The 15,923-nt window shown below is 52.1% G+C and overlaps 1 protein-coding gene across 2 annotated transcripts in view; it reads right to left on the reverse strand.

Annotated features, from left to right (window-relative positions):
- Nucleotides 1-290: 290 nt before the first annotated feature.
- Nucleotides 291-15,923, reverse strand: part of MLLT1 (MLLT1 super elongation complex subunit) — a 35,281-nt gene continuing 19,648 nt past the window's right edge. The window contains exons 6-12 of one of the 2 annotated variants that reach the window (XM_077191366.1): nt 14,984-15,530; nt 9,795-9,890; nt 8,471-8,582; nt 6,912-7,011; nt 6,219-6,290; nt 4,849-4,920; nt 291-4,118 (exon numbers count right to left, since the gene is read on the reverse strand). In XM_077191366.1, the coding sequence (XP_077047481.1) occupies nt 3,990-4,118; nt 4,849-4,920; nt 6,219-6,290; nt 6,912-7,011; nt 8,471-8,582; nt 9,795-9,890; nt 14,984-15,530 (1,128 nt within the window). In that variant the 3' untranslated portion in view covers nt 291-3,989. The remainder of the gene's footprint in view (nt 4,119-4,848; nt 4,921-6,218; nt 6,291-6,911; nt 7,012-8,470; nt 8,583-9,794; nt 9,891-14,983; nt 15,531-15,923) is intronic. The other variant, XM_054650282.2, reaches the window with a different exon arrangement.

A 15,923-nucleotide genomic window follows, 5' to 3' on the forward strand; every position in this document is an offset into this window, starting at 1 on the left:
TGCTGTGCCCTGCCAGGGCTCTGTCCTTGTCACAAGGGAGCAGTGGGGACACCTCAAATCCCATGGGAGCTGCCCCAGGCAAAGCCCTGCACCAAGGGCAGGGCCCCCTCACCTGAACAGACAAAGCTCTGATGGATTAAGGGGCATTGGAGTCACCCCATGCTTAAAACAATTCCCTGTTACTTGGCTTTCCCTGTCCCAGGCCTGAGGGTGTTACCTGTGCCATGAGAGGTCTTGGGAAAGCCCCAGTGCCATCCCTGGAGAAACAACAACTGAAAAACACTTCCAAGTTTTACTTTTCCATCTTACTTTATTTCACTTTTTCTAGAAAATTCCTCCATAGTTCCACAAATTTAACAAAAAGTTTAAAATTCAGGACAAACAATCCTGTAACGTATTACAAACATGAGTTTTTTTGTGTTTTTTCTTTTTAATCTTGCAGTTAAGTCTTGGCTCAGCTGCATTTCTTCCAGCTGAGTGAAGAACTTTTCTCCCAACACAACTTTTAAAATCCTCAGGTGCTGAGGTATTTAATACCTCGGCTCTAGGCAGAAATACAATTAAAAATTCTCTAGAAGTTGAAGTACTTACATTTTTCTTTAGGAGTGCAAACTCATCTTGTCAGTTTTTGATGGCTATTCCCGGCCCCAGGAAAGCAACGCCCATCTGGCTCCTTTGAGCACTGATTCACTGTCCCAGGTGCTCCAGGGGAGTCTCAGCATCACCAGAGCCCCTGGGCCAGCAGGGAGGAGCCTCCTGTGAGCAGAGCTGGCTCCAGCACATCCCCAATGGAAAACTGGAACTGGAGCCGCTCTGGGCTCTGCTCGTGGCGAGGCCCCTCCGGGAGGGACGATTCAACCTCTCCCACCATCAAACACGGTCCAAGATCTGACAAAAAAACTCTTTCTGGATTGTTGCATCAATGCTTGGCTCGTTCTGATGCTCCCACGGGTGGCGGAGTCATTGCACTTCCATGGATCCAGCCTGACCTCAGCCAGCCTCGCTCCCTCAAGCCGGGCTTTGCTGCCAAGCCAGCCTTCCCCTCCTCTCTTGGTGAAACTGTTCTAATGGTAATGGCAGTGACCAAAGCCTCAAGGCTCAACACATGGCAGAGCAGGAGCCAGGGAAAGGCTCCTGAGCCCCCTGGAGGAGGGAGGAGCCGAATCCTGAGCCCACCTCCAACTCGATTCCAACTCAGCAACTCGGGAAGCCCTCGGGCTGCCAGCACCTGCCTGTGCCAGCAGCAGCACCATGAAGGAACAGGGAAAAAAGGAACAGAGTTCTGTCCATTTTCCTTGGAAAAACCATTATGGCTACAAGTCAATTTGGGATTCTTTTTTTTTTTTCTTCCTTTTTTTAACAACGCAAGCTACTACACATCCTCGAGGACCTGAAGCAATGCCCACAGCAGCACTGCCCCCTCCTTCCTAGAGTACAATAATCCATCCATGCTCTCAAGAGTGACACAAGAACAAACACTTTATCCACAAGAACCTGTACACGGCATGTTCAGAACAGCGTTCAGCCAGCCTAGAGGGGATCTACACAGGGAACTGCAAGGGGACACAAGATGAGGCCCAAATGTGACCATTCTTGGTTTGCAGTCACCCCCCTGTGCTCCCCACGCTACCACATACCCCAAAAAACATCAACTCTGTAGAACAACTAAGTACTTGCAAAAACCTTTTAGTAACAAATCAGCATGTGCACACAATGGAGAGGAACTATTGCTGGGGAACAATCCTACCTTGGGGTTTTCAGGGGGGGGGGGATTATAAACAGTCTAAAAAAATCCATGTGTAAAATACTTCTTATAAAAACCAAACAAAATCCCTATCAATGCTCAGCAGACTTACCAACAAAGTCACTTCCAGGACAGGATGATGCCATGGCAGGCTCAGAACAGCCTCCTGCAGGTGCTGGCAGCTGTGGCCATGGGGCGCTGCCAGGGGCAGGGGCAGGACGGGGGTGGCACCTCCAGGGCCTTGAGGGGCAGCTCTGGAGCTGTGACAGGCTGGAAGTGCTGGGACTGGAGCTGTGGGAGGAGTGGGCAGCACTCAGTGGAGCTGGGGCTCGTCCTGGCCACCCCTGCTGCTCTGGGGATGGGACAATGCCACCAGCCCCACGCCAGAGTGCCCAGTGTGGGCACAGAGCTGCCTCCCCCTGGCACAGCCCCACAGAGACACGAGGCTGTCACCAGTGTGGGTGTCCTGCTGCCACCTCCCCCTCTGCTCCCTGCCCTGAGCCTTCTCTGGCCTTTTTATCCAGCCCTGGCATCGTCCAGCAAGAAAGAAAAGAGCTGAGATCACTGGCGTGACAGGGTTTGCACCCGGCATGAGCTTGAACTTCCATATATATATATATATATATATATACACCACATATATATATATATATACACACACACACGACACATGAAAGGTGGTACAAGGACAAAATTAATGGGAATCGGGTCAACATGACCCAACTCAAACAAGCTTATCATCATATTGCCACTTCAGTTGATTAGTTGCAACATTTCCATGATAAAGAAAGGGGGAACCCAAAACAAGGGACAGCAAAGCTGGAGGGGTGCAGCCCTCCCTGAGCAGAGAGGCCCCCACGCCGCCTGTGCCCCATTTGGCAAAAGCTTCCCACAGCCCTTGGGAAACAGCAATTCCTGGGCAAATACTGAATTTAGGGACCAGGAGTGTAACACAGCTTGGAGGGAGGGCTGGGATTTGCCCATGCCCACCTGGCCAACACTTGGAGGTCAATCCTAGTTTAACTAGAAATCCAGGGAAGGGCTGCATTAGTGTTTCTGTTTGTGCCTTGTCCTGCACGGGCAGCGGGGTGGGAGAGGGAGGAGGGAACAAACCCAACCCCACTTTGTGTTTTACATCAGCATCTCCCAGGCGTGCCCAAAGACTGAAGCTCTCCCTTGTTTTGGTTTTCCCAAAGTACAGCCACTACTATAGGGGCCACTGTAAGGAGATTCCTCTTTGAGAACACAGAACAAAACCAATCACATGTTTTGGCAAAGTTATCAAACACTGACAAATGGAAAGACCACGGGTGAGCCCCTTCTGGAGCATGGGATGCCTGGAGGTTGCTGTCCAGCTTCCTTACACTACAAATTGTCCACAAGAGGCATTGAACAAACGAGTCAAATCTTATTAAGCGCCTTCCCCTGCCAGAGCCATAAAAAAACAACAGAAAAACACACCCTTAAGATCATAAGACCCAACTAGGCCCTTCTTATACATACAGTACATACATATATATAATATATATATATATAAAATATACAGCTTACAGTTTTGGAGTCCTATTACAGTTAAAGCAGACTGAAAGGAGTGGGACTTTGTTTAGGAGCTCAGATCAACAAACAAGACATCTCCAAAGCCCAGCAGGAGACAGCAGGTTCCAGAGGCCTCCTCAGCGAGCACAGAGGGTCCTGTCCCCACGGGGAGCCAGGTCACCAGCCCAGTGGGTGATCCCAGCTGGGATGGAGCTGGGATGCAGCCCCTCTCCTCTGCAGCAGACCAGCAGGAGCCCAGGGAGCCTCCTGTTGTCCCCAGTGTCCCGGCCAGCTCTGTCAAAGCTGCTGTCACCCACGGGGCAGAGCGGGGCAGAGTCCAGGGGAAGGGAACAGCATCCACGCTTCTTCAGAGCTCAGAGATGCCTGGAAAATGTGCTCTTGAAACACAGTTGCTCCAAGGGAAACCAAAAAGGTCGCGCTGTGCAGCCTAAGTGCAGCACGCCTGCTCTGCTGGGGGCCTGGCCCACAAAGCCAGGGCTGGGGACAGGCTCAGCAAGGCGGGCGCTGGTTTGAAGCCTACAAGAAAAGTGCAGCTGGCTGAGCATTCCTAGAGCATGGCTGTTCTCTAAGGCAGTGCTTCTTCGGGTGAGGCAGGAGGATAAGAAGGCCTAGTTCCATGGGGTGGTGTCCTGGTACCAGTGGAGGGGATGTCTGGGTGAAGAGCAGAGCCAGCTCGCCAGGCCCAGCGTCATGTGGCCACGGCCTCCAGGTAGCTCTGCAGCTTGCGGACGGTCGTCTCATCCAGGGAGAAGAGGTCAAAGTCAAAGGTTGTGTTGGTGACGTTGAAATGCCCGGTTTCCTCAATGAGATTCACGATCTGGAGGAGGGGGATGGAGGTAAGTACAGCACAGAGGGTACAGAGCACATCCAGGCTTTCCCACCCCTTGGAGGGGCTCAAAGCAGGAAGGGAATCCTCTTCCCAAAAAAGCAAACCAGCTCCCCCTGCCTGCCTGACCAGCTCAGTCTGGACAGTGGTGTGGGCAGGTTTCCTTTTAACCATAAAATAACAGAATATCCTGAGCTGGGAGGGACCCTCAGGGATGATCAGTGCAGCCCCATCCCTGCACAGGCACCCCAAGAACCCCACCCTGAGCAGCCCTGGGAGCTCCTGGAGCTGTGGCAGCCTTGGCACCATTCCCTGGGGAGCCTGGGCAGTGCCCAGCAGCCTCGGGGGGAAGAGCCTTGCCCTGAGCTCCATGCCAAGGCCTGGCCCAGCTCCAGCCCTTGCTGGGCTCCTGTCCCTGTCCCTCCACCTCCCCCCAGGAGGAAGCTGTCAGTCAGACCAAGCTGTCAGTCAGACCAAGCTGTCAGTCAGACCAAGCTGTCAGTCAGACCAGGAAATCCCACCTTTGGGATTGCTACCAGGATGGCAGAGGGAAGATGCCCACACCACACTCCTGCACCATTTTCAACAAAAACCTTGCATGCACAGCTGATTTTATTTTTCACTGGGTATTTTTGCTTTCAAAGCAAAGCAGAAGCTCAGTGGAAGGGCCTGGCTGAGCCCCTGGACCCCCAGATGCCAGCAGGGCCAGCAGGGTCTGTACCTGCTGGAGCACGTTGCGCTCCCGTAGTGCCATGAGCCGCCTGTGGAGCTCCACCAGCTCATCCGTGTAGGCCTGAAACACAAACAGGGACACATGGAGCTGCCAAAGGGACCTCCCCAGTGAGGATCACAAGAATTTGAGGCCCTTTCAGACATTCTCAAGTTTTCCCTACTTTTTTACTGCCTCCTCCTCCTCCCTCTCAAGTACTGGGGCACCGAGGTCATCCCTTAAGTACAAGTGCTCTGAAGGCCTTTTAGTTTTGATTTAATGACAGCCACACCTGTAACCAGCAGCTCCAAGAACTGGGCAGAGCCTTTAAGGATCTCAGTGAGGTGAAGTTCACCTTGGTGACCCCTCACTGTGAGCTCCTCATCAGTGGGTTCTCCTAATTAACTCTAAATTACCTGAAAACATCATGTGCATCAGGGACCAAAACCCAGCAATCTACTGAGCAATAATGATCTGCATCTATGTAAGGCAAAATTCTTGGAGTGCACTGTATTCCCAGGTGGTTTTATCTAAACCACAACAGGAAATGAAGGATTGCTCACAGGCCCAACATGTTGATTGTTCTTAGGTAAGAGTGGTTTGGTTTTTTTTCTTAATTTTAGGGTTTTTTAGGCAACAGGTCTGTATCAACAAAATTGATTCACAGAACCAGTGAATCACAGAATGGACACTGCTCTGCCCTCCCTGGAGGCAAGGAAGGAAGGAATTCCATTGAACAAACAAAGGTTCCAACTAAACCTGCAAAGCAGAGCATCAAATAATCTTTAATTTAGAAGATCAAAGCCAGATGAAACTGCCTTTTAATGAAGTGGCCCAGCACTGCAGCAGTGACCAGGCCATTGGTTCAGACAAAGGGCAAACAAACACAACAATTTCAGCATTTTGCCTATGAACACCACCTGGGGCTCCAGCTATTTAATGTACACAATTTGTGCAGTGTCACTCTCCAAAACCTGTCCTTTCAACATCTGGTTTTTGTTAAACTCAAGCTTTTACCCTGCTGAGACAGAACAATGAACAGGCTGGGCTGATTCAGGTGGTTTTGTGCACAGTGAGGCCCAACCATCCTGTGAAGCTCAGCTCCTTAATCAGAGAATCCTGGGGTGGTTTGGCTTGGAAGGGACCTCAAAGCCCATCCAGTGCCACCCCTGCCATGGCAGGGACACCTCCCACTGTCCCAGGCTGCTCCCAGCCCTGTCCAGCCTGGTCAGGAACATTTCCAGGGATTCAGGGCCTGCCCACCCTGCCAGGGAACAATTTCTGCCCAATATCCCATCTAAATTTCATTTTTTCAGTGAGAGCCATTCCCTGTGTCCTGTCCCTCCAGGCCCTCATGGAAGATCCCTCTGCACAGGACACACCTTGTCATACGTTCCCTTCTTCAGGATCTTCTCTGGCTTGTTACAAGACTCTGGGCTTTTCCTTCCAGATGCCTGAGGGCAAAAGAAACCAACAACAGGAGCAAAATGAGCTCAGGAAACATGGGGGTGTCACAGCAGAGAGCTGGAAAGGGAGGAATCACCTGTCAGCTGAGGACAGCAACAGGGAAAATGGGGTGCAAGGAAGAATTCCCAAGGCAGGGAGCAGGGGAGGGGGGGAGCAGGGGAGGAGGGGAAGGGGGGAGCAGGGGAGGGGGGGAGCAGGGGAGGGGGGGAGCAGGGGAGATGGGAAGCAGGGGAGCAGGGGAGATGGGGAGCAGGGGAGCAGGGGAGATGGGGAGCAGGGGAGATGGGAAGCAGGGGAGGAGGGGAGCAGGGGAGCAGGGGAGATGGGGAGCAGGGGAGATGGGGAGCAGGGGAGATGGGGAGCAGGGGAGATGGGGAGCAGGGGAGAGGGGGAGCAGGGGAGCAGGGCAGGTGGGGAGCAGAGCAGGAGGGGAGCAGAGCAGGAGGGGAGCAGGGGAGGTGGGCAGCAGGGCAGGTGGGCAGCAGGGCAGGAGGGGAGCAGGGCAGGAGGGGAGCAGGGGAGAGGGGGAGCAGGGCAGGTGGGGAGCAGGGCAGGAGGGGATGGGGGGAGCAGGGGAGCAAAGCAGGAGGGGAGCAGAGGTTTCACACCTTGTTGTTTGCTGGGGGCAGCTTCTGCCCAGGAGGTGGCTCCCGGCTGGGCGGGCACGAGTCGGCGCTGTTGTCACTGTCACTGTCACTGAGGCTCAGTCTGAAAAAGCAGCAAGCAGCACAGAATGAGCAGCAGCAGCAGCAGCAAACTCAGCAGCAGCTGCCAGCTGAGCCACACAGAGCTGAGTGAAATTCTCTTCTTTAGCACAGACTGCTGCAGGGGCTGCTGGCAATCCCCAGTGAGCCATTCTTCCCAGGGAGCTTTAGGTGACACATTAGAGCAGAGTTCAACTCTGCCATTCAAAAGGCCCCTAGAACAGCTAAGCACCACCTCATTTCACAAACAGCAGCTGTTCAGGAATTCCTCCCAGTGTCACAAAGTACCTGCAGGAGAGGCTCACTGATAGTTCTACAGGCAAAAAAAGGATTTTGTGTTGCTGCTGGTGTAACCTCTGAGATTTCCTATCTATTCTCATTCTCTTTTGGCCCTACAGATATGACAGGTATCCTGCCTGTGGTGAACTACACTGATTATCCCCTAAAGGTCTACAAAAATACCCTTCAAATTCCCTCTGTTGTTGTTTCCTTGATGATGACAAGTTCAATAATGGATATTTCTTTGTTTTGGTAACCACCACCAGAATTTCCAACGTGCAGCTGCTCTCTGGGCCAAGCATTTGGGTTCAAATATTCACTGAGACTCCAGGTTTGGGCAGTAACAGCATTTCCTGAGGGAAGAAGGTAAAGTTCAACTCTTTCCAGGGTGTGGAGCAGGAAACAGCTGTCACTGAGTGCAGAGAGTGGAGCAGCCAACACAGGGAGGGCAGAGAGTGGCTCCTGAGCCCTGTCAGCCCCAGAGGAGCACACCCTGCCTGGCCCCACAGATGCCCAAGCTCTGCAGATCACAGGTGTCACACTCCAGCAGCTCTGCAGACATCTGAGGGTCACAATTAGGTGACAGGGCTCAGTCACTGACACCTGCCAGCTCTGCTCAGCACCTCCCAGTGCCTTCTCCTCTTTGTGCTCTGGAGCCAACCCTGCTGCCACCACTGTCACAGCCATCTTTGATGGAAAATCCTTTCCTTAGGATTTTTTCTCCTGAGAAGCTGAGAGGCCTCAGGAATAAAATGTAACCAATGGTTATCTGCTGCTGTGGAATGCAACAGGTGCATCTGGGATTGGCCTCATGTGGTTGTTTCTAATTAATGGACAATCACAGCCCAGCTGGCTCAGACAGAGAGCAGAGCCACAAGCCTTTGTTATCATTCCTTCCTATTCTATTCTTAGCCAGCCTTCTGATGAAATCCTTTCTTCTATTCTTTTAATATAGTTTTAATGTAATATATATCATAAAATAATAAATCAAGCCTTCTGAACCATGGAGTCAGATCCTCGTCTCTTCCCTCATCCTCAGAGCCCTGTGAACACCATCACCCACCACCTCTGTGCTGAGTCACCCCACACATCTGCCCCTTGATTCCTCCCTGCAAATGGAGAGCAGCCTGAAATGCAGAGGGTAAAAAGCAACCCAGCAGCCCCAGCTGTGGATTTGTTACCACCTGGAATCCCGGCTGACAGGGTTTGTTTTGACTGCTGCCTCCTCCCCCGAGGAGCTGTCGTCATCATCCGACTCCTCAGACTGCAGATCCTCCACCATGGAGCGCAGGGGGCCTGGGCACAAGGACAGGAATTCAGCACTGGGGCAGAGCCAGTGCAGATCCACCCAGCCAAACCCAGCCCAGATCCACCCAGCCAAACCCAGCCCAGATCCACCCAGCCAAACCCAGCCCAGCCCAACCCATCACAGCCCCAGCACAGCCAAACCCAGCCCAGATCCACCCAGCCCAGATCCACCCAGCCCAGCCCAACCCAGCCCAGATCCACCCAGCCCAGCCCAGATCCACCCAGCCAAACCCAGCCCAGATCCACCCAGCCAAACCCAGCCCAGCCCAACCCAGCCCAGCCCCAGCACAGCCAAACCCAGCCCAGCCAAACCCAGCCCAGATCCACCCAGCCAAACCCAGCACAGCCAAACCCAGCCCCAGCTCAGCCAAACCCAGCCCAGCCCAACCCATCACAGCCCCAGCTCAGCCAAACCCAGCCCAGCCCCACCACAGCCAAACCCAGCCCAGATCCACCCAGCCAAACCCAGCCCAGCCCCACCCAGCCAAACCCAGCCCAGCCAAACCCAGCCCAGCCCCACTCAGCCAAACCCAGCTCAGCCAAACCCAGCCCAGCCAAACCCAGCCCAGCCCCAGCCCAGCCAAACCCAGCCCCACCCTGAGCCCTGTGACATGGGACTGGCAAAGGACACCCTGTGCAGCAGCTGAAGCAGAGCTGACAAACTTTACAGCTCGCTCCCCTCCCAAAGGAGAACAAAAGGACATTTTTCATGCCTGTGGGGTTGATTTAAATGTCACTGGAGACAGGAGCAGCACAGTATTTGCTGCACTTGGAACATTTACTGTGTTGCCAGTTTCCCTCCCTGGGTTATCAGTGGAGGGATCTGAGGAAGGAGCTGTTACACACTGGCAAAGTGATGAATGGCACATTTATAATTTTTAATAAAACATAGATGAGATTGGAGGAGAACTGTTCTGGTGATTCTACAGACATTTATAAACTGAGGCAGAAGCCAAAGCCAAAAGGGAAAGAATCAAATCCAGAGGGATTCCCTACTCATAAATTAGCTGCCAAAAGAAGAAAAATACTTGTCCATGATGTTACAACATTATTGCCTTTTCTTGCTGAAGCATCACAACTCCAACACATGGCTGCATGCAAGAAACTGTATTATTATAGTGCTGGAAAAGCACATTGAATTCTCCTGAGCATTTTAAGGTTACACAAGGAAGGTTTTAACAAACTGTTCTTGCAACACACCTTGACTGTGGTTCTGAGATGGCTCGAAATCAGAGTCAGAGCTGGAGTCGGAGCTGGAGCTGGAGTTGGAAGGGCTGGACTGGACAGACTTAACCCCCCATAAAAGGGAAACAAAAGAAAAAAAAATCTTAATCTTTCTAATCCAGAAAGCCAGAGCACAAAGCACTGTGAGGCAGGAGCATCTGAGCACTGTGCAGCATCCCCCATCACTGAGTACAGTTCTTGGGGTTACAGAAAAAACCAAATGTGAGGTGAATAAAAACAACATTTAGGGAAGTCTGGCAGGATATGGCTCAGCACTCCTGGGAGCAACATCAAACCCCTCCACACCCCGAGGTTCAAACCCCCCAAATGATGATATGGAGCACCTGAAAAACATTTAAATTAAAGCCCTTACTTTGGAGTGTGACAGATGAGCAGCACAGAACCTACAACTACCCAAACCCTCTTAAAAATTGGATTTATTGTAGCCACCAAGGTTCCCTTGAACCTCAGACTGATCACTGACCATGGAGCACAGAGTTAAGGAGTGGGTTTGGGTTGGAAAGGACTTTAAAGATTATTTCATTCAAACCACTGTCCCAGGCTGTCCCACCTGGCCTTGGGCACTGCCAGGGATGCAGGGGCAGCCCCAGCTGCTCTGGGCACCCTGTGCCAGGGCCTGCCCACCCTGCCAGGGAACAATTCCTGATTGCCAAGATCCCATCCAGCCCTGCCCTCTGGCAGTGGGAGCCATTCCCTGGGTCCTGGCACTCCAACCCTTATAAACAGGGATATAAAAATAAATAAAACAACAACAACAAAATCCCTGCATCTTTCCTGCAAGCTCCTTCAGGCACAGAAGGACACAATGAGGTCACTCCAACACTTCTCCAATGAACAATCCCAATTCTCTACCCTTTTCCTCACAGGCATGGAGATGTCTATCTCAACTGGATCAATGACTCCAAAATTAATTCTAAATTATTATTATATCCTAAACCCAGCTGTTTACACCAGCCTGAGTGATCCACTGGCTCTGTTTAACTGTGAAAACAGAGACCAACCCAACCCTTGTGCCCCAAGTTGTGTGCCAGCACTTGGCAGAAACAACAGGAGGATCCTGTGCAGTAGGAGTGAGTGAAGAGTTAATGAACTACTGGTTCAGCAGCCAGGAAGGAATTTTAGCAGCACCCAGGAAGGAATTTTAGGTAAAATTGGGAAATTTTAATCACAAATCCGATAGTGGCAGCAATCACCTGCAATACCCTTGGGGACCGCCAGAGGGCAGAAGAGGCCACAGCAACTCCCTCTGCCCCCAAGCAGCTCCTAAATCCCCTAAAATGGGGTTTTTTGCTACTCAGACGGGTTCTAGTTTAAAGATTCTCTAAGTACTGTAATATCTTGTCTTTTTAAAAGTAATTCCCTGGAAATCAGCATTTCAGTTTCACTCTTTTGTTCCTAGGAATCCATCCACTTACTACTCCTGATGCTGAAGAATCACACATAGCCACTGATAAATAATTTGACACAGGAAGGGTTAATACTATAAAAACCTTGAGACAGGCACAAAGAGGCACAATCCCTGCCCTGGGACTGCTGGCCACACTGTCAACCAAATATTGGCAAGATTTTCATTATTTCACTGTAAGAAGGGGGGGGAAATGTGTCAAAAATGGTATTAGAACCCTTGGGAAGGGTTCAGGAGCAAAGGAGAATCATTTAACAGTTCCAATGTCAGCTCTACTGGCACACTGCAGCAGCCCTGGCTGTTTAGGGAAATTCCAGCATGGAAGTGGAGAACAGAGAGAACAGGGTGTGCAGAGGAGCCCTGGCAGTGCCCAGGCCAGGCTGGACAGGGCTGGGAGCAGCCTGGGACAGTGGAAGGTGTCCCTGCCATGGCAGGGCTGGCACTGAGTTATAGTTAAGGTCCCTTCCAACCCAAACCATGGTGGGATTTTATCAGTATTTTCAAGCTAATTGAGCACAGCTCTTGCATCTGACCCAGAGCTCCAATCCTACATCTCTCATTCCTGGTAATCTGCAGGTCTTCCCTTAAAATTCCTTAAAAATCCCTTAAAATTCCTTTAAAATCCCTTAAAATTAACTTAACAGGAGCTAAGCAGCAGCTGTTGGAGATAACCAATCTCTCCTTTTGCCATTAAGGCCATCAGCTCTTTGAGAGGAGGATGCAGATGGACACACTCAGTGACTGTCACTGGGATGTGAGCAAAGCAAAAAGCAACACTGCCTCCCACCCCTGCCTCCCCCTTTTGTCAGCACTGAGGCAGCCAAGCATGAGGCCAGTTCAGGGAACTGCACTTGGTGGGGGAAGGACAAAAAAAAGAAGTTAAAAAACCCCAAAAGAATAAAGGCCAAGGAGCTGAAACAGCAGGAGAAGCTCTGCAGTGTCCCCCTCTGAGCAGGGCTGCTCCTCTGCAGAGATGTCAGCTGGGAGGCACCGCGGAGCTGCAGCCCGGAGCTGTTGCACAATGCCCTGGCTGCAGCAGCAGAGCTGATTGAGGAGTTTCCAGCCCAAACCCTGCTCCAGCCCCAGCTGCTCCCTCACTTGAGGGATGTGGCTCCCACCGGAGCACAGGGCAGCGCCGGCAGAAACCCCGGGCAGGAGGCAGCGCTGGGGACAGGGACAGCCCCCAGCGTGCAGAGGATCAGAGCCTGGGGCTGCTGCCAGCGCACTCTGCAGCTGGGCCTGGGGCTCGGGTTCCACAGGAGCCTCGGCCACCACTCCCTGTCTGTCACACACAGTGTCCCCAGCAGCCAGCAGGGGCTGGGCCAGCGCTGAGATGGCTCGAAATCAGAGTCAGAGCTGGAGTCGGAGCTGGAGCTGGAGCTGGAAGGGCTGGACTGGCCCTTCCAACTGGGGCAGGACACAGTGGGGCTGGACAATGGGGCAGGGGGACAATGGGGCAGGGGGACAATGGGGCAGGGGACACTGGGGCTGGACAATGGGGCAGGGCACAATGGGGCAGGGGACACAATGGGGCTGGGCCACAATGGGGCTGGGCCACACTGGGGCAGGGGACACACTGGGGCAGGGGACACACTGGGGCAGGGCACAATGGGGCAGGGCACAATGGGGCTGGGCACACTGGGGCAGGGCCACACTGGGGCAGGGCCACACTGGGGCAGGACACAATGGGGCAGGACACAATGGGGCAGGGCCACACTGGGGCAGGACACACCGGGGCAGGACACACTGGGGCAGGGCCACACTGGGGCAGGGCCACACTGGGGCAGGGCACAATGGGGCAGGGCACAATGGGGCAGGGCACAATGGGGCAGGGCACAATGGGGCAGGGCCACACTGGGGCAGGACACAATGGGGCAGGACACAATGGGGCAGGACACAATGGGGCAGGGGACACTGGGGCAGGGGACACTGGGGCTGGACACTGGGGTAGGGGGACACTGGGGCAGGGGACACCGGGGCAGGGGACACAATGGGGCAGGGGACACAATGGGGCAGGGCACAATGGGGCTGGACAATGGGGCAGGGGACACTGGGGCAGGGCACAATGGGGCAGGGACACAATGGGGCAGGGCCACAATGGGGCAGGGCCACACTGGGGCAGGGGACACACTGGGGCAGGGCCACACTGGGGCAGGGCCACACTGGGGCAGGGGACAATGGGGCAGGGGACATTGGAGCAGGGCCACAATGGGGCAGGGCACACATTGGGGCAGGGCACACAATGGGGCAGGGCACACAATGGGGCAGGGCACACAATGGGGCAGGGCAATAGGGTAGGGGACATTGGAGCAGGGCACAATGGGGCAGAGCCACACTGGGACAGGGCACACAATGGGGCAGGGCACACTGGGACAGGGCCACACTGGGACAGGTGCTCAGCCCCACTGTCACAGGCTGGGTTCCAGGGACAGCCTGGCAGCACCACCAGCTCACACTGCTGGGACCAGAGGGGATGGGGACACCTCAGGGACAATGAAGGACACTCAGGGATCTGCACAGTCACAGGTGTGCAGGCAGGGTGCACATCTGGAATTGCAATGTGGGCTTGCTGAGCACTGCTGCACTTTGGTAAAAGGCTGAAAGGACAGAGGAACTGCCTCTTCTTAATGCTCCATGTGGAAATGTATCCATCTGGGAAGTCAGAAAATCCCAGAATGGTTTGGGTGGGAAGGACCTCAAAGCCCATCCAGTGCCACCCTGCCATGGCAGGGACACCTTGCACTGTCCCAGGCTGCTCCCAGCCCTGTCCAGCCTGGCCTTGGGCACTGCCAGGGATGGGATTTCTCTGCAGAGTGAATTAACACTGCCCAATAAACTCCTCTGCTGGGAGTCCTGCAGGAAAAACCCTTCCAGATAAACACAGCAATACTTGTATCACAGTGCTGATGAAATCATAATACAAACTGTCCCTAGAAAATTCATCTTAATAAAATAAACCTTTCTTAAAGTGGTCAGGAGGAACCAGTTCCAGAATTCCCATGACATTATCCTGTGAACCCTATTACAAGATATATGGCTCCTTTTTAACAAATATACAAGTGAAAAGTAGCAAGAGTTTGGATTTGTCTGTTCCTTCTTGCATTTTTTTGCCTTCTTTTGGAAAACATTTTTTAGAAAACAGAGGATGAGGAATGTTCTCAGTTGTAAAAAGGAAAAAAATATTTAGACAGCTTTTAAAAATAGTAGTACAAGAACACAATTTGTTTTATGTTTCACAACACAACTTATTTAGATTTAGTGGCATGTGGTTGTATTTTGAGCTTCAGCCAATGGCACATTTCTTACAGGCCACGGCAGGAAGAGGGGCTTTATTTACATTTTAATACCAGGTTTTTTTCATTACCAAAACTGAGATGATTTCCTTCTTTTCTGGAGTAAGATCCCATTCTAAAACACTGCCACTATGAGCAGGCAGAAAGTGTCCCTGTATCTCTTGTGGCTCTGGAGATGTCACTGCAAGGGATCAATGAGGGACCATAACCTTAAACTCTGACTTTCAGCTGACTGCCTGCAGATAAATCTCAGTAAGTTTGGATCTGAAACAGGAGCTAAACCACACAGGAGGAACAACATTTCATATTGACTGGAGTTTCAAAGGAGAATTTTATTTGAGAGGCAAGCCAGCCTAAGCATTTACCAATCTGCTGCTCTATCTTCTCTGAGAGATTATTTTTAACACCATCCTTCCACACTCTGGTAAAGAATAAATCCCTACTCACCTCTGACTTGAAAGAAGTTTCATCCTCTGAGTTTGACTCCTCCATTTCCACAGGCTTTTTGATCTCCTTGGCCTCGCTCTCAGATTTTACCTTTTCCACTTTGGCATTCATCTTCTCCTTGGTTTGTTTCTTCTCTGGATATGAGGAAGACGAGGTTCTGGGAGATGTCCCCAGGATATTCTTTACCCCTTTGGAGCTACTCTTTTTTTGTTTTTTGGCACTAGGCTTTGGTGACTCCACATTGGAGGGCCTCTTGCTGGAAGACTTTAGCTCCGGCTGTGGCCCCCCCTTGGGAGAGGTGTTCTCCAGTTTGGTCTCCTTCACGGCCAGTTTTGGTTCCTTGAAAGCAGCTTTTGGAGGTGCCTTCTCCTCCTTAGGCAGTTTGTTCTCAGTTGGTTTTCTGGAGGAGTCCTTCAAAGGCTTGTTCTGTTCTCTCTCAAGGTCTTTGGAGGAGTTTTTGCTCTCAGAGTCTTTCCTTGGCCTCTCCCTGTGCTCCTTGGTTACTTTATGTGGCTTGGATGCTTTGCTGCTTTCCTTGTTTGCATCCTAAAATTCAGCAACAGAAACATGCAAGCTGGGTATGAAACTGCAGCTCTGCACAGAATGATAAAACACATCCCCATAAATCACATGGCAATATTTGTTCTGTGCAGAAATCCACCCCCACATGCCCAGGTAAACATCCCCATTTCCCTCAAGCTGCTGCACACAAACTGGCAGTGAGCACTTCAACATTTAGGAAAGGATGAAACATGTTCTGCTTCTTTCCAGGCTCTGTCAAAGGTCTAGAAACATCTCCAGATGTTTAATTCAGGTTTAACCTGAATGCAAACACAGATGCAGCTCTCAGGGCACCCTGGAGGAAGGGAAGCAGGAGAATGTTGTCTCTTTAGCAACTGGCAATTTTCACCAGAGCTCATCTCAGAGCCCTTTATTTCT

This window comes from Agelaius phoeniceus, chromosome 29 (assembly GCF_051311805.1).
Source record: "Agelaius phoeniceus isolate bAgePho1 chromosome 29, bAgePho1.hap1, whole genome shotgun sequence".
NCBI lineage: Eukaryota > Metazoa > Chordata > Aves > Passeriformes > Icteridae > Agelaius > Agelaius phoeniceus.